Genomic DNA, 19,332 nt, shown 5'->3' on the forward strand with positions numbered 1-19,332 from the left:
ATGGTGGAGGGTGATGATGCCAGCCAGGGCTTGATGTTCCCCTGCACGCCCCGCTGATACACACGGACTGTCGGACTGGTGGTGGTGGAGGTGGTGGTGCTGCTGAGGATTATCCAGGAGACTGGAAGAAGAAGGAAGAGAGGAAGGGAGGAAGGGAGGCTGCATCATCCGGAGAGAGGAGCGTTTTGTCAGGGAGGGTGTCCAACAATGAGGTGATCGAAAAGAAAAAAGGAAAAGGATTTTTGCAGTTGCTTATTGTTTTCCGTTTATAGACTAGACTAGGCTATAATTTCCAGAGGGGGCTGGCCTTGAGCAGAGAAAGTCAGTTCATGATTGTTCCAGAAAGATTCAACACAGCTGAGTGGGAACCAGCCTGCTCCTGTAGAATTGGTTTTGCAGCTTAAAATCAATTAATAGAAGGAAAGTGAGCTCCAGTCTGTCTCTTTATTAGTGGTAGGCTACTTGTTCCTTTGGGAGGAGTGGGGGGTTTCTGAGAGCAGCTGGTCTTACTGAGGCTGGTCATTCACTTCGCTGTATAGGGAGGAAGAGGAGGAGGAGAGGAGGGGGGGTAGGACCATATTATTATTGGACGCTTGGTAGCCTAGTCGAGGTTGAGCTCCACGGAAAGAAGATGTCGGGTCAAACGCTGACGGACCGCATCGCCGCGGCGCAGTACAGCCTGACGGGATCCGAGGTGGCCCGGGCGGTGTGTAAATCCACCACACATGAACAGACCGCTCCAAAGAAAAAACACCTGGAATGTGAGTATCTATCTATCTATCTATCTATCTATCTATCTATCTATCTATCTATCTATCTATCTATCTATCTATCTATCTATCTATCTATCTATCTATTGTGACCCTCCATCCATCCATGCATCCTCCTCATGCACAACTAGGCCATGCACCAAGTAGCCTACCATGATGGTTGCCTCCCCCATCCATTGCTCCAGCAGCATGTGTCAATGTGCTTGGAGGGGGTTCCTTCCTCAGCCACAGTATATGCTCACGTGTACAAGCAAACACACACACACTGTAGCCTACAAACAAATCTATAATGCCACCAGGGCTTCATCTTCACCCTGATGAACTTGAACCGGTGCTGGAGCTTCCTGCTGACTGGAGGTCTGTCTCTCCCCATGCTGCTCCAGTAGCCCTACTGGTGGATGCATAATTGAAAAGGTTAAAAGTGCTGTTGTTGTTACTACTAAACACAGGGATCTTGTCCATTATGATAGCTGTGTACCACACCAGCATTAGCTACAGTAGCTTATACAAGGCATCACTGTGCTGTTTCTGTCTTGGAGCAATTTGCCAATTGGTTCTATCTGAAAAGATTAATATAGGCTCTCATTTGAATTTCTATAATGAATGAATTGAAAAATTATGTTTGGGAAGGTGAGCAGCACCATGGGCCTCCATGGTGGTGTTGCAGAGGATGCACATACAGTACAGTGAATGTATCATCTGGCCCTATAGTGTTTTAGTTACCTGCTTTGATATTGATTTAAAGGGGCAACAATATCTAAAATATTCATAGATTAACTGAAATGATCACCAGTGTGTGAGAAAACATCTGTTTTGATGTGTCAAAGACATCTATGTGTTGTGTTGCAGAGATGTCTGCTGAAGTTTGCATGATAACCAGCTAGCTGTCCTGTTTCGTGGTATCACTTTGACCCTTATAAGAGGTGATAGTGAGTCACTGTAGTGTCCAGTCTGTCCTCAGTCCAACACGAGAGGACGTACTGGGAGGAGACCATAAACCTGTGTTGCTCTGACACTCCTCCAGCTCAGGTACTGATGCTGCTGTTCTTCTCCTCCCTCGTGTTCCATGATTTGACCTCTGCTCTTGCCCCCAACACATCTTCCCTGTCTCTCTAACTGGACAAACATGGTGTGAACTCATCATTATCCGTCTAACAATAACTGAAGAAAGCAACCTACAAGTTACATAATCATATTTTAAGATAGACATGTTCCCCCAGTTCATGCAGAGACAGCTCAACATCAGTGTGTGAGGGCTGAACTTAGTTGTGGGCCCAGTTGCAGAAAACACATCGGACACATTGTGTTGTACACCAGGCCCAACAGGATTGATTCGATCCACATCCAATAATGAATGAATAAATGCTCACCAGCAGTCTGAGTGAATATCAATAAACTCTAAAAATCTGATGTTAGATATAAATGTAGCCTCCCCTTCCTCTCTCCCTCCCTTTGTTATCTTGTCTCCACTCATCCATAATTTCAAATTAGCCCTCTGCAGTCAACACTGCAACAATTAGAAATAATACAGCAGAACATCCATGGAAATAAAACTGCTCTCTCCAGCTGCTTTCTCGCCTCAGAATAGTCCAGAGAGCTTATAACAAAATGTTCAACACCAAATCTACATATTAACAGATACTGAAAAGGAGCTAAATTGTCACCAAATTTTGTAACAACAGGTCATTGTACAAATGACTCAGCTATACACATTCAGCGCACTGTTGAGCCATCAACATCACACATTTCTGTTAGTCTGAGGAAATGGCGTGAAGTTGAAGTTGGCAATTATTACAAACTGAACCCAGACATCGGTTCGTGTCCAGACTGAGAAATAAATCTGAATGATGAGCTGCATTGAATCAGTACAGACTGCTTTACCATTTGCCAAGGTGTGTGTCAGCATTTTGTCGGCATGGGAGCACTCACCCCTCGTCATCCACAGAGGAAGTGAAACAAATGAAATAATGATAATTAACAGATTCCGTAATTAATATAAGGGATTAATGGATTGATGGCACAACAGAGCCGACTGCAAGCTTAACTAATGAAACAAGTTGCGATTTCGTACGACTGTGTTATTCCAAGAGTGCACAGTAGTTATCCACACCCATATTCTCAACTACACACCTGTAAAGGCTTATGACTGTATCTTGCATATTAACACCTGCTACTCAAACCTGCTCTGAAACCTTCTCAGTACAGAGAGCGAGAGTTTCCATCAACACAACCACTAAAACTGTCTCAAACCATTCATTTTACATGTTCACTTTGAACATTAGTTTACAAGTGCTGACAGCTTGATAGACCTGTGAATTCATGGACTTCTAGGAAGCATTTAGTTAAACAGAAGAAGTCAGAGGTTTGTTTTACTCACTCATTAAAGCAACCAGTTCATTTTATGTTAAAGGTGAATTAGTTTCATATTAGAAACAGGCCGCAGGGATATTGTTTGGCATTTCATCCAATTTCATCCTGAACTGAAGTTTATTAAAAAATAAATAAAATCCAGTTTTGGTCTGGTAGGGTTTTCCCTATTCCCTTACCACAGTAGGCTACTGACCTCATCACCAGCATGCTGTTACTCCCTGTTTCACACAGAGGAGCTTAAAGGACAGTTTATTATTACACCATGTCACATGACAGTATTCAGTAAAGACATCTTAATTACTATTAGTGTGTTTTTCTGAGACGATCAAAACTATCAACACTAACATGCTGTATAGTATAGGTTATATAGGACTGCTTTAGAAACCAGTTCACCGACTCCATCAACTTACACCATAGCCTCCTGTTTCACTTCAAAGATCTCCACATTATGCTACAGATATTGCTGGTATTCGCACATATACATTCAAGTAATTTGCATATTTTAATTATGTTAAGATGCTGGAAAGATATCACTGATAGTATCTGATCTTGTTTTATTTCTGGGTTTGTGGCTCTAATCCACGTAGCTGCTAATCAGCCCAGTGACAGGTCAGTGATGAAGATGATGGAGATGATCTCTTATCTTTCTTTTTCATCATTGTCCAAGTGATCTCCACCGACTTAGGCATCCAGTAATGTAGTGGCTCAAGCTAATCATCAATGTTAAAGCAATATCATGCCTAAAGCATGAATTAACCGTTAACCCGAGGATCCGATCGTCACCTTATTCTAGTGCAACATCTGGACATTTCTCAACAGATACTGTATGTGTCCAGGGTCTAAAAATAATCCTTTTATAGATTTTGCCACTGACGGTCAAATGTGTATTGGTCTGTTGCTCAGCTGATCTAGTTCAACTGACATCCAGAGAGCAGCGGCCAGCGGGGCAGTAAGCTGCTCACGCTGTGACCCAAAAGCCCCAGACAGAGGGACAGAGGAAAAAAACTGAGAAGATCAGACATCAGACAATGTTTGAACTGAATCAGGTGCTCCAGCGTTTTGTGGATCAAAGGCAACATAAATAGAAGATGTTACTAAAGTGTGGGACACAGATACAAACAGACATGTTGGTTTCTTTTATAGCATAGTAAGCATAGTAAATATCCAGATTATATTTCTATTTTGTTTCATTTTTATAAGCTAAATTTGTTACAGGTTAGTTTCAAAGCTGTTTCCACCACAAACTGCAAGCTCGACTGACTTGAGGCTACAAGAAGCACTCTCAGTAACAAAACAGTAGCAGAGATGTGTCTCCAGAGTTTTGGCAGGACTTTTGCAGACTAATTTTCCTTTTATTTAAAGTATCTGACAGATGACTGCGGTCAGATGTCGTCTCAACTCTGAAATGATTACAACGGCGGCAGCACAGATTGCCGACACCCTGCTGACCTGAGTGTGTCCTACAGAGGGATCCTGATATTGATACTGAGAGTTGGACTGGCTTAATATGTATGTGTGCGTGTGTGTGCAACTGTGCCTGCACATGTGCAAACAGGTACTTGGATGCAACATGCCACTACCAGTATCTCAGTACAAGACTTGTGTGAGGATCCAACTGAATGTCCTTTTTTTTTTTAGATGGGAGCAGGCAGGGTGGTGCAGGGGAGGAGATGCAGCTGTGAGTCAGCTGACTCCAGTTTTCAAGGCATTAGGATAATTACAGTGAACAAAGAAGAAGCATTGCTAAGAAGATTAGCTGTCTTCGTCTGTGGCGAAATCTGGAAGCTCATTGTGCATTAACAACCGTAAACCATAAAGTAAAAGTGTTTTGTGCTGTAGGTTACAAGGTACCTTGTGGAAGTTTGAGCTGTCAGCAGCAGCATTATAGAGCAATCATATTGTGAGTGGACATTTGTTTCTATCATACATGCACACAAGGATGCACCTGCATGAAACTTACATCCCTGCCAATGTGCTGATACAGGTAGTGAAGACGAACAAGAAGAAGACAGGTATCAGTCAGCCATCTTTCAACACAATCCTGGATTCAGAATAGACAAAAAAAATATTAGCTTTGCAAATGTTTTTTTGAATAATGGATTCCACATGAAAGCACTAAACATAAAAACAACCTGTTGGTTTAGTACAGCAGGAGCAATGGTCTGAAAATGTTCTTCTCATATATTCAAGTATTGATTATGACAGATTTATCAATTTTTGAAAGTAACCTATGAGTACTTGCCTTTTTCTAACTCGGGAGTGAGCTTTTGATTACACTATGTCTTCTCGTGCTGCAGTAGTTTGACCATCTGGCACGCTGGCAGCCACATGACTCAGGGGTTCAAGATGGAGGGAGGGACGGGCGGATGGCACACACAAGCCTTTTCACTGACACTTGTAAATCCGAGGAGTTATTAGCGATGTGTGGGACGAGAGTCAGATGCTACTGTGAGAAATATTAGCATGACAAAGCGATCCCTGAACTAGACTCAAAGGTAAATAATACAATTCACTGGTGGCATAGAGAGTGAAGCGCCTGAATTGCAGTGCCACCATATTTTCATACTAGCTGACTGACTCAGAATCAGGGGCTTGTGATGAAAAATACTCTTTTTTTTCTAGTTTGTTCAGGTTAACAACTGGGCTGCTTCTTAGTGTGAATCCAAAGGCCCGGAGGACAGATCAGAGGACATGCAGGTTATCTGCTGCCCAGAGGACGACAACTAGAGAACCAGTGTATCAGGGTTTGAATATCTGCCAAATGAAGCTGGCTCTGTTTCCACAGACAGGCCCATCATCCACTCCTGCTGCTCCTCCTAATAGCCTCCATCTTTATCTACTGCTATTCATGTTGCCCCAGCCTCTTAATCCTTCCACTGTGAAGACAGTTAAGACAGGTTTGCAGCTTGAAGGTTATGTTTTGACAAATATATGGCATAATTTACCCCGCACACACTTTTTTTTTGCATCGTCTTTACATTCAATCATTTAAATCCAATGTTTATCGTTATCATGACCTTGTTTATGATTAAGCATCGTGGTTCAGGTTATGTCTCCTTGCTGCAATAATTATCACAAGCTCTGCTGCAGCTCTAAATCTAGTCACTCCAATTAACAGGATTTTTAACACAGAGATGCGATTAAGCCCTGCTCAGAGCAAATGCAGGGTATATGACCTGCTGTGTGTGTGTGTGTATTTGTTGAGGGGTGAGCAGTGAGAACACAAACAGCGTGCTCAGTTCCCTTTGGCTTCTTTGGTGCTGTTACACAATATGAGTCACCATCAATGCACTCCCACCTTTACGATACAGACAGTCTTCTTGATATAGGGGGAAGGGAGAGAGAGTGAAGTGTGGGGGCTGTTATGATAATCTCTAAAGCCCCCCATGTTTGTGTCAGTCTTGAATGGTGTATTTAGAGTATCTGCCTATATATACTGCAAGGATGTGCAGTCAGGGGAGGCAGGTGAGGCAGTGCCTCACCTAGGCTGTCAGGAAAAATTAAATAATTTAGTTGATCTAAGGTTTAATTATTATTTTTTTATTTCAGATAACTTTGCTATAGGTTTAAATGTGTCTGCATTTGGTGATTTCCATAGTCTAGTAATAAACAGAGTTGCAGAAGCCAGTCGCTGTCTTGTCGTATTTCAGGAGAGGCACAGAGCTGCTCTACCTCTTCTGCCAGTATGGTGTCCATGTGGCTGCGCATGCGCACTTTGTTCCCACATATACTTAGCTGAGCGGCACATACGTTCACGTTGCTTTCTTGACTTGTCAACACACAGACAGCCCCCTCGCTTTTTGCGTCCAGCAGTTTGGCGGCTAATTCAACTGCAGTGATGGATAACACTACCGGAGAGGATCAACAACTTCATGAGCTTCATTTGAGGAATAAACGGCAGCTTTTACCTGACGGGAGACCAACGCCTGAGCTAAGGTAGCATTAGCTAACAGTTAGCAGGTTTTATAGCTACTTTCTATCTCCCTCCCTCTCTTTCGTACACACACACGCACACACACAGCCTATGTCATATTGAAAACCTTGTAATATAATAATAATAATAATAATAATAATAGCTTGTTGAGTACAGTTAACATTATTGTTGCTTTGGTTTGAGTGTGGATTGTTAACGGTTTGTTGTAGCTAATGTGAGCGGTGCTCCAATATCGCTATCCTGTTATTGATGAGTTGGGTTTTAATAACAGCTGAGAATTGTGTGTAGATGGCATGGATTGTGATGAGAAGGTGTTGCACACATTTTAAGACTCATCCGTGCAAACCATTGTGCAAAACCTGTTTGTTGTGACTTTTTTGCATGATGAGCATAGACTGTAAAAATAAGGTGATGAGCTGATTTGCTGAATCTGTGATGGCCTGCCTAAAGGTCACGGCACGTCACTGTGATGTCCTGCAGCTGCACATGCAGGTTGCATCTCAAATACATTACATTTTGAACAAGATGTAAAGGCAAATGTAGCACATGTGAGATTTAACTTTCTTTTTTTTTTTTTTTTTTTTTTTTTTTTTTTACATGTCTTTGGGTTTTAATGCCTTTATTTGATAGTTCAGTTGAGAGAGACAGGAAATGGGGAGGCAGAGAGAGGGGGAATGACAGGCAGGAAAGGGACGCCCAATGCCAATGCCAATAATTTACACAATTGTTTACACTTTGTTTTTACTTTGTACTGGTGTGTGACCTGACACCCACTATTGCATAAATGTTGACTTGTTGACTAAAATCAAAAACCAAAGTAAACTCAACTAAACTAAACATCATTTTCAAATAAATCAGATCGTGACATTTTACCATTGTTGGATTTCATGAGAGGATGGCCTGTTACGGATCTGTACAAAGGCCAGTGTGTAAAAAATGATCTGAGCTTAATCCCCCGTTTCCACTCTGTGGTATCATTTCACAAATTAAAATAAGAGTTGACGTTTTAGGAAGTCCACTTTCTTTAGAGTTGAGAAGATTGAAATCCATTCTTCTGTCTGTTACATTAGCTTTTTTTTTTTTTACCTTCAGCTAATTTGCTGCTGCCTGAAGCTATATATTAAAATACACAGACATGAGAGTGGTCTCAACCTGCTAATTTAACTCTCGGCAAGAAATGAAGTAAACATATGTCTCAAACTAGTCTTATGCTAGTCTAATTCTGTCTGATAACACAGCTAAATGGTCCAGCCTGTGTAAACATCTGGTTTATAGCTGCTCTTGCAATCAGAATATGTACACCATCAAAGTGACTCACCAGGTTTAGAAATATTAAGATTCTCATTTTGTCACCAGTTTGCTTTGAGATTATGTCTTCTGCTTCAGGTATTAACCAAATATGTAGAAAGGATTTGATGTCTCCCAGCAACAGTAACACGTTGAACTGAGGCTGTCACGTCCGCTGTCTGAGGAAGGAAAGCTCAAACAGTATTTAGACACCTTGTCCTCACTCCAAGGCAAGCACGAGCAAACTATTGAAGTTAAAACAGAGTTTGAACGTTAGCAGCAGAGGTGTGGCATGCCTGAAAAATGTGGGTAAAACTGACACGGAGTAACATTGTTTTAAGCACCTCCACTTGCTGACCCAACGCTGTCAGTGTGGATAACTTCATTGAATCTGCTGGCTACAGCTGCTCGTTGTTCTTTCATGCTGCTTCACAGTTACAATCCAGGAAACAGATTCTCGTTTTAAACGGGTCACAGCAGGATATTTCCCACACCCTACATGACAGCTCGTGGCTGAGAGAGTGCAGTGAAGTTGAAATAACGCAAAGATCAAAAATTGACACTGCTTTAAAGATACTAAGATACTTGCACATTACACATTGCACACAAGTTATCCCAACCTGCTCACACACACATGATGCAGTGTGTTGATATAAGCCTCTTTGTCTTTTCCGTCATTGGTTGTCCCCTCCTGTAGCATTGAGTAGCAAAACCTTACGAAATGTTTCAGAAAAATTTTAGGGTGTGAAGGTCCTAGGATTAACACTTGAACCCAAACCCAATACATTTAGAAGTGTTTAATGGTGCATGTGTGCATGCTAATTGGTCAATCTAAGGATTGACTAGGCCATTAAGAATCCACCTATTGGAGCTTTCGTTGGGTAGGGAGTGGGATCAAAGACAATACAATGAGAATAAAATTGGTCCCAAAATTGACCCCTGTGGTACTCCACAATGACGTAGAATCTCTAAAGATTCAAAAAGTTGAATAAACAACCCATCAAACATTAGATGATTCTGTGTAAAGATTGTCTAAGGTGCTTGTATCAGTGTCTGAATGTGATAAAGGGAAAATACTTCACCATTTCTGTTCTTCAAGTGGAGCTAATTTATTTCCCACTTTCCTCATCTTTCTCCTGTCCTACCCTAACACCATTACTCCCACTCTGCTCTTATTTATTCTTCTCTCCTTTATAACGATTCAGCGCAGTGCTTCCCTAATGGTAAGTTGAAATGAACAGAGAAATGTAAAAGGAGGTTGATACTAGGGCTGGACGATTATGGCAAAAATCATAATCACGATTATTTTGGTCAATATTGAAATCACGATTATACACGATTATTGGGGGGGGGGGGGGTATGCAGGATTTATAGTACATTATTACCTTAAATAAACAGTGTCAATGTGTGTTTATGGTTTTTAAGTTTATAATTTTAAATATTTATTCAAAATGTATTTAAAACTTTTTTTTTTTAAGTTTTATGATCCAGCAGCAGAAACTATACAGGATGTTTAGCTTAACTTTTCTACATTTTTACCTTGAATAAACAGATTTGGAGTAATTGTCATGGTTTAACTTTATTACGTAAGAGGGAGAATGGAGGCTCTTCTGCTTCAGATCAGAGCCTCCGCCCCGCTGCGCTGTCCCAGCTCTCGTCACAAACGCACCCCATAACTTTTTTTTTTTTTTTGACGCGCCCCATAAGTGATCTCTTGTTTATGACAGATTAAACTACACAAATACACGTCGTAACATCGTATAAAGTTATCCGCCGCTCTACAGATGGCTTCCTTGCCGGCTTTGTAAACATATGCACATGTAGCCTACGGGCCGGGGGAGGAGGAGGAGGAGGAGGAGAAGGGTTGTTGTTGTGCGGCCGCTTTGAGGAGACGAGCGAGTGTTTTAAATGATTATTTCCCGTTCATTCGTCCTGAGCGGTGGCCGCTGCTCTTTCTTCACTGGCGCTGATTTTTAAACGCCGCTGTCAACACATGAGCGGACTCGTCCACAGCATTAACTGAGAGAGGAGTGCAGTGCAGGCGCGGGGGCGGAAGCGCGCATGTGTGTTTTTCAGAATAAAACACCAATAGACAAAAAAATAATAGTTTTTCTTCGATTACAGTGTTTTTATGATCGTGAGAAGCCAAAATCGTAATCACGATCAAAATTCGATTAATCGTCCAGCCCTAGTTGATACAGTAAGAGGGCTCAGTGTACGTACTGCAGAGCTGATCTCACAGCGGGCATCCTTGAAAGGCTCAGAATCCCTCTCTAATGTCAAACTGTGTGGGAGTTGGACTGTCCTACTAACAGTGTGTGTTCAGATTAATGACCTGGGTCCAGGATCCCCCCATACAGCTGCTATCAGACCATTATCTGCTCTAAAACTGACCAGCTGATCTAAATTGATTTGCTGCTTCTTCTTCTTTTTTTTAATGCCGCCCACCTCTCCCCATGCCTCTCAGTTCTCTTTCTCATGCTTTCTAGAGGTCATGATGCCCTTGAGCCTCCTACTCTAAGCATATGAAACATTAATATTACAGTATAGTTTCCTCAGTGGGGGTTTCTGTGCACTTAAATGGGCAGATTGTGACGGCAGAAGCTTGATGTCCCAGAGTAGGAGGCAAGTAAACAGTTTTTTGTCTATATGAAGGCAAGAAGCAGCAGTGTAGGCAGCTACAGTAAAACACTTAATACAGTGGTGCTTGCTTGGGTTTTCTGCAGTTTTATTACTGTTTGACCTCAGGATCTGCCTGCTATTAAAAAGTGTGACGGAGAGGTATTCCCTTACTAATAACTAAATCACCAGATGCTAGAGACCCTTTGGGAACATTTATGTTGTTTTAAAAAGTTTGGACTCATTTTCAAAAGTTATGCGAGAGCCACAGCTCCCCTGGGAACACTCCCTTAAGCCCCTGCAGTAACAGTATCTGTCAGCAAATCAGTCATCATCAGATTTAGAAATTGAACACTTCTTTGTTACTGTCACTTTGCTAGTTGGCACACATTTGTTTAACATAATGACTTGACAGATGATTTCAGACAGAGCTAGACTAATGGGGTCTCACAATAATGACTAGCCCATATCTTTAATTTATTTACTGAGAGATAATAAATTCACCACACCTTTGATTGGTTTTAGACAGGCTAAGGAAAAAGGCTCCATCCTTAACTATACAAGGCTATATGAACAGTGTCTGTTGCCAAGGAGAGAAAGCCCATGCAGACACCTAGATGTTGATTTTCAAGACAGACTGTGAAATGTTTTGTTTGACCCTCTGTTTCATTATTTGACTACGCACTCACATATTTTATTTGGAGTATTCAGCTTAATTGGTTTAGATGCTGTGAGTCACATATCTGATCAGATCTGGCCCAAATCAGGCTTGAATGTTACCCAAAGTGCCAGCTACAATTTGCCTTTTAATGGGTTTGTAACATCTGTGGGGATCTGACCTTTTGTATTCTGTGTACCACTGCAATATGGATATATTCAGTGCTGACAAACATTAGTAGGGCATGGTTGATTTTAATTGTTATGTATCAACTAATTCCTTCCCTCCTTTATCCCTTTGTTACTTTCCCACCTCCCACCTTCCCTTCCTGAGTTTATTCAGGCCTGGACAGATGAATTATAGCACCCACACAGATGCAGATTTTTCTCCAACAATCCAGAAAGAAAAAAATATCTCGGCTGTATTATTTGGTTCAGCATGCAGGGTGGATTTCTGTCTCTGTTGCCTCCCTTGGAGCAGAACCTGCACCTATAGAAAAACACAAGCTCTACTCAAGCAGGGATGACACAAAGCCTTATGGGAAATGAACAGCTAATAAAGGACAGAGGGAATTAAATGGGACAAAATAAATCTACACAGGGAGGGAAAAGATGAAAGGCGGTAGAAGCTACATACAGTAGGCTCTACTATGAGAGGCCATCAGCTGTCAGCTGATTTGGGAGCTGTGGGATAGAGGAAGGACAATAACAAGAACATTTCCTCACAGTATGATATACATGGGAATCAAACCCACGACCTTAAGGTCAAGGCAGAGCTAATCAGACAGACACATGATTGTCTTTCTCTGGACACTGTAAATGAGGAGCTGTCGACCTGTGTGAGTCTGACATTCATTGTTTTCCTTTAATCAGTTAATTAAAGCAGTACTTAAGAACTTTCAATTTTGGTTGAGTTTGGCGGCGCCAGTGGCCCAAAGTGGTAGTGTTTTGCCTGAAGGAAGACTCCATTTCCCATGAGCACTAGCGCATAGCGCCGTAAACATCCTGATCTCCCGGTGCATGGAAATTAAAGGGATAGTTCACCCTAGAATGATATTTCGCTCATTATCTACTCACCCTCATGTTGACTAAGGGCTGGAAGAATTGTCAGAGTCCACCGTCCCTTCTCTTAGTTACAGGGGGTCTCGGCGTAGCAGTGCATTTCAATGCAACGGTTGCAAAGGGACACCAGAGCTCTTCGTAAAAAAACACACACAAAAAAACATCCAAATACCTCCATGATGCTCGTATGTAATGTCCGTCTTGTGCTGAAGCCCCAAATTGCGTAATTGTCCCGAAAAAAATTAAATAAGTCTATATTTTAAGCTTGTTTGTAGCGGAAGCTTCTCGAAGCTCCTCTTCCTGGTCCGTCCAAATCTCGCGTGATTCGCAGTAACCGCACTGACGCCGGCGCAAATCACGCGAGATTTGGACGGACCAGGAAGAGGAGCTTCGAGAAGCTTCCGCTACAAACAAGCTTAAAATATAGACTTATTTAAAGGGACAACGAGGAGTTTCTATTCGGTTATAAAAAAGTCTCACGTTAATGTGGATGAATCTCCGCTACCCACACTTGTTAATGGGCCCATTTTCGATAAATATATCGTTCTGTCTCTATCGTTATTTTGTTATTATTAGTGGTGGCGGAAGTGCTGGTCGAGCCGACCAGCGTTTCCTTCGTTGCGAATCATGAGAATAACGCAGCCGCATCGCCGTTTATGGTCGGAACTACGGTGGTATGTGAACCTCTTTGAACCTCTGACTTTAATTATTGATGAATGAAAACATGAGTCCGTCTTGCACCCGGTCAAAGAAATGTACGGTGCGCGCGGAGGCTCATAAATGTAGTGTGAAAACGCTTCGCTTTTCCAAAACTCCTCGTTGTCCCTTTAATTTTTTTCGGGACAATTACGCAATTTGGGGCTTCAGCACAAGACGGACATTACATACGAGCATCATGGAGGTATTTGGATGTTTTTTTGTGTGTGTTTTTTTACGAAGAGCTCTGGTGTCCCTTTGCAACCGTTGCATTGAAATGCACTGCTACGCCGAGACCCCCTGTAACTCAGAGAAGGGACGGTGGACTCTGACAATTCTTCCAGCCCTCAGTCAACATGAGGGTGAGTAGATAATGAGCGAAATATCATTCTAGGGTGAACTATCCCTTTAACAGAAGACGTCCAAACTAAGTTTCTGTTACCAGCGGATCATTTCACAGTAAACACACATACACAATCCGACAGAAAGGTGACGCATTGCCTGCTCCCTCCTCGTTGTGACTTGCGAAAGTGAAAGTGAAACTTAAGTGAGAGCCGGGTTCCTACCATGCTCCTCAAAGCTGCTTAGTGCCAGTGAAGGCAATACAGACCCCCTCAGGCCATGACAGAGGTGTCATTCAACCTGTTGTAAGTCGATGTACCATCACAAAAGTTATGAAAATATTATGAAGGTTGAAAAGTTCCTTAGTGTTGGTTTAAAGGGCATTTCCAGTCGTAATCAATGTTTACCTCAGATATCAGTTCATTCCATACCATCCATACTCCCAACTGCAGCGTGTGGACATTTATATTCGTTTTTGTTCAAGAATCTATCGTTTTTTCAATGTTCATTAATGGGCTCCGGACTAATTTTAAAATTGTTCTGTTGTCGCAAGTAACGTCCATTTGACCATCATTTAAATTAAAACATTTGCTTTACAATTAAATTAAAGCAAAATTTGCATTGTTCAATTGTGCATTGTCTCTCTACTGTTGTGTTCTCTGAGTTGGGAGTATGGATGGTATGAAATAAACTGACATAGGTGACCTGATATCTGAGGTGATTACGACTGGAAATGCCCTTTAACATAAAATGCAGTAGGTAGCATTTGGCTAAACCAAATCTAACTAGAGACCACCAATTGAATGCTGTCGACATGTTCAAATTCAAGCCCAATTGTGTGAGTAGTCATTACATTTTTACTAGTACACGATATCCATGACTGTCTTTTGCATAGTAGTGATATCATCACCATCAGCGTCAGCATCATCAACACACACACACATTCTGTGACGCAGCTAACTTTTTACAACCTTATACACAAACTGAGTAGAAGGGGTTTTCAACACCTGAGCTACACCACATAAAACAAACCACAACTCCATCCACCAACAAGTTAGTTAGCGTAATGTCACTGGAAGCCGAAATAACTCAGAAGACAGCGCTGCTATCTGTGTCCACCAGCAGAAGCGGCAGCATTGTGTGGACTGCCAGCTTTTTTCCTCTCATGTCACTTCCAGCCTCCTTGGTGTCTGGATCCCAATGGCTTCCTCTTTGTTTGGCTGCCATGCCACAGTCGTGCTATGCTACACTGGGGCTCAGTGCATTCTGGGTATTTTTTTTTCCTCCCTCCCTCTGTATGTTGCTGGAGGGAGAGACGGGCTATAAATACACGCTGTGCTTTCATGGTCCATTCATGTGTAGCATCACTCATGCAGCATGGCTTGTATCACACTATTGCCCTCTTACATAGACGGGAGAGCTCACTCCTCACCAGTCCTCATGTTTAGTCAGCCATTCAACAATATGTATGTACAGGACATGCCAGTATGGAAAATAATATTCAACATAAAGCTTATATAAAGGGTATTGATTGGATTTTTATTGGTGGAGTCTGTGTTGAATTCTTCAGCCTGCTATGACTCAGATACACCAGGCTTTGGCTCGATGACCCCTATCAGACCACACTGCTGTGGGAGTTTGATTTTAAAAGAATTTCACTGAATCCTTGATGCCACTGCAAATATAAAAGCCTGTTGCCTAGGAAACCACCTTGGCATGTCCCCAGCGGTGCCTTTGTCAAAACCCATCTATGAAAAATACGAGGAGGATGTTGCGTGTTTGTGTCGTGCAGGCTCGTTTATGCTCGAGTGTGTCCTGCGGTGCATGCGTACCTGGTGCTTTGCCATCAGTTGTACTCACACACAGGAGCGGGGGCTTTGATATCAGTTACATTTATTGATGTGTTAACGGGTCTTATTTGAAATTGGAGTCCTTTCAGGTATGTATTGAGTTTGGCAGGCACTGCAGGGCATCTTGATACGGTATTCAGTCACTGTTATCTGACACTGTGTCGGTCAATAGCGCACACACACAAGTCCAAAAGTGTGAGAGGGGAAGATCTTGATCAATACAAATCTTCTGCATCGCCCACTAAGACAACACTACAGGTTAAGCCTGATATTAGACTTTACTTTTCTTATCTTATATATAAAAAGACCAAAACTCTTGTCACTTCCCTTTTCCCCCGTCTGTTACACTCAGCTCCTAGCTCACTGCTTTCTACTGGAGATATTATCTTTAAAACAGACAGACAATAGTGCTTAATAAATATCAATTTGAATTATTATTGTTTTGTTTATAGACGTAGAATAAACTACAGTATTCATGTTCATAGAAAAAAAACAAGGATCCCATGTCTCCAATTTGATGTGTCAGCAGATTGGCCAAGCACTTTATAACAAATACCAGTACCTGTCTTATTCATGCAGTTATCCCGTCAGCCAGTCATGTTGCACTATTCATAAAATCATCCAAATACAAACATAAGAAAAAGGTGACCACAGTTTCAATGACTGTTCGAGAGTCTCTAACGCTGCAGGTCTGGATTTTCACAGACAATAGTCTCAACCATGAAGTCCAAAATGCAGGAAGAAAAAAACAAAAAAGATAACCCTAACACCTTTGGGATGTGGTGTGACAAGAGGTTGGCTTGGCAGCATGAAGTGAAGCTGACAGATCTGCACTAATGAAAAATGAATGACATTCTCAACTGTTCTTTGCTTGCAGTGGTACATAAATAGCAGATGTTAGCATGCGAAAGCAGCAGCAAAATACAGTTGTGAATATGGTTAACAAACCTGTGGTGCATCTGCATGCTCACATTGTCATTGTGAGTGGGAAAATGGTATGGTTAGCATTTAGCATTGCAAAACACAGCGATAATACAGCAGTACTCTCAGCCACAACAGGCTTGGGCCACATGGGCAATAGTTATCCAGCAACATGGACACAACCGTCTTATATGGTATACCTGTTTCTCCTGCCCCAAATGGGCTATAACGGCCACTGGCATCATAGAGATATACTGGTAGAAAAGTAAGGTCTCTGTAGCCTCTTCAGGGAATCTTACAAGCTCTCAAGTCAGTCTTTTTCTTATAATCAATATAAATATGAAGTCGATGTCCGTGTAGCTGCAGTCTGATATAACAATAGGCCTCATCCAGACACAACTAAAAACACATAAAAGAGCCATGCTATAATAAACATAACCATGGTAATTTATTACTTTCAGCTGAGCAACAACATTTTAACAGGACAGGAGCCACATCCCTGAATGTCCTCTTCTGACACAGAGCTGCTCCCCTGAGACAAAGATTGCAATCATGGAGTTATTGCGGTGCAAACAGCCATATTTATTTCAATGAGTGAATCCGTCAGCCTAATGCAACTCTTATGTGATTTTAATAGTTTGCAGACTGCAGCAATGCCGGGGAATAATAACACTAACAACACAAGAACAACAGCTTTATACTCAAAACAACAACCTTTTGCCACAGTGGTTAGAAAGAATGCTAGAAGCCTATCACGGTTCAGTGATAAATTGTGGCTATGAACCAGAGAATAACTCGTGTTAAAAATATCATGCCTGTGAAAATGTTGCAATACCTCCGAGGTCGCCACTGCCCTGGAATCAGCTGTGTAGCCTGACCAGTGTTGGCTAACAGTAAAACAGCCTTATTTCCAGTCTTCCAATCCAGACATGCCCTAGTAGCTTCTGTTTGAGTTTGGCACTAAAGATATGGTGATTCTTCACAATGACACTTTGAGAGAACTGACTGTCACCAGCTTTACTGTGTAACAGAGGGGGCTGCATGTTGGACACAAAACTTATTCTGTTCTCGTGCTCATCAAACAAAACATGGATCCATAACGAGTGGTCACACAGGCTGTAGCTAGAGAGGATGTGGACATGTTACACTGGTTTTGCTCGCTACGCTGCACGATCGCAGCTCAGGTGCTGCTGCTGTAAAAAAAAAAAAAAAAAAAAAAAAAAGAGCAGATGTGCGTGTGGACTATTGTACATGTGCTGTTGCTAAAGCATGTGTATGATATAGTAGAATATTGTAGGGGCTATGTAATCCCCATGCCATTAATGACCTTGTGTAACATCTAAAAAAAAATCCCCAGGCTTTAAGTGAAGGGCATGCTGCTGTGTGCTGTCACTGGATTGGACCAGGTACTGGGATGCTACAACAGTTTTATGAAGAATATACTATAATGTACATAGTAATACTATTACTGACTACAATATAATTCATATGTGGATGTCAGAGATCTTGTCTTGTCATCTTTACTCTCCATTAGTGTCACACTTAACCCTTGGCAGACAGTAGGCTACAGATCAGCATGTGACATCCCTGGAGGAACTCATTAAAGTGAAATAATCCTGGTAATATCACCATGGTTAGTGTTCAGCTATGTAGTTTTAAACATGTGAGCATTTACTATGGAGAGTTGGTATTACATGATGCTTGTCCCTCCCCTATACCTCGATAGGACAATCGTCTGCTTTATTTATTTATCATTTATTTTTATTTTATTATTATTTTTAAATCAGATTTGACATTCTGTAAGTGCAGATTTTTTTTTATCTCCTGGATGGAAACCATTAAAAGTGAAGTTATGACTCTCTCCATTCATTAAGATAAACCGATAAAACTGCCCGGGGCGTTGCCAAGCTGGCTGTTCCTCTACTGAGTCGCATTATGGGAACTGTAGGATCCATTGCTTTCTGGCTCAGAAAGCAATGGATCTGTCTGTCTCAAACGGGGATCTAAATGTCAGAATATCTCTCTGCCTACGTTATGATTGACTGATCGAGGCAATTTTACAGAAATGAGTCTCTCCGCATTATTGAAATGAAGACCTAAAATGTTTGAATACACTTTTGAAATTGACACTTTGTTTTCTCATAGATGCATAGGTGTGTCGTTTGTCTACATCACTGTGACAGAAAGTGTTGCAGTGCAAAAATGATCCACTTTGCTGTGTGTTGCATTTTACCTTAAAAAGAATATGGATTCAAGCAATTAATATGTGTGGTGTGTGTGTATTAGCACTCCTCAAGGCCACTCTATCTCTCCCTCCCTCCCTCTCTCTCACTCTCTCTTTCTTACGCACACATGAATAATTGAGGAGGACGGTTTTGGGGGGGGGGGGGGGGGCGGTGAGTCAGGAGTTCCTGCTGAATTGTTGTTCAGCATCTCAATCACAACTGAGACTCTCTGCCTCTCTCTTTCGGCCCCTCCCTTTGTACATGATTGAGATTCTGCTGCTCTGCTGCCTGTGGAAATAATTCCCAAGTCTAATCTAACAGACTTTCAAACAAGCTAATGTCAGCTCACCTTTGGACACATCAGGGATTCAGCAGTTTATGATAGATTGTATCAATACAATTCATAATACTTGTTGTAGTAGTTGTTGAGCGGCACAGCAGCAGAGAAGAGACATCTACTGCAGTGCTGAAGCAACGAACACCTGGGAGCAAATCATGGAAGAAAAAGATGAATAAATTATCTTCTGTTACAGCTCAGATCTGTTGCATATCAGTTAAATTTTGTTTATCATCTTACCATTATTAGTAGGCTACACAAT

The 19,332-nt window shown here is 41.7% G+C and overlaps 1 protein-coding gene across 1 annotated transcript in view; it reads left to right on the forward strand.

The window, feature by feature from the left end:
• Nucleotides 1-631: 631 nt before the first annotated feature.
• Nucleotides 632-19,332, forward strand: part of snap91a (synaptosome associated protein 91a) — a gene marked incomplete at both ends in the record, with an annotated part of 32,898 nt that continues 14,197 nt past the window's right edge. Inside the window, one exon of the mRNA XM_083990540.1 lies at nucleotides 632-761. Within this exon, the coding sequence (XP_083846666.1) occupies nucleotides 632-761 (130 nt within the window). The remainder of the gene's footprint in view (nucleotides 762-19,332) is intronic.

Source organism: Trachurus trachurus (assembly GCF_905171665.1).
Source record: "Trachurus trachurus genome assembly, chromosome: 16".
In the NCBI taxonomy this organism is placed as follows: Eukaryota; Metazoa; Chordata; class Actinopteri; order Carangiformes; family Carangidae; genus Trachurus; species Trachurus trachurus.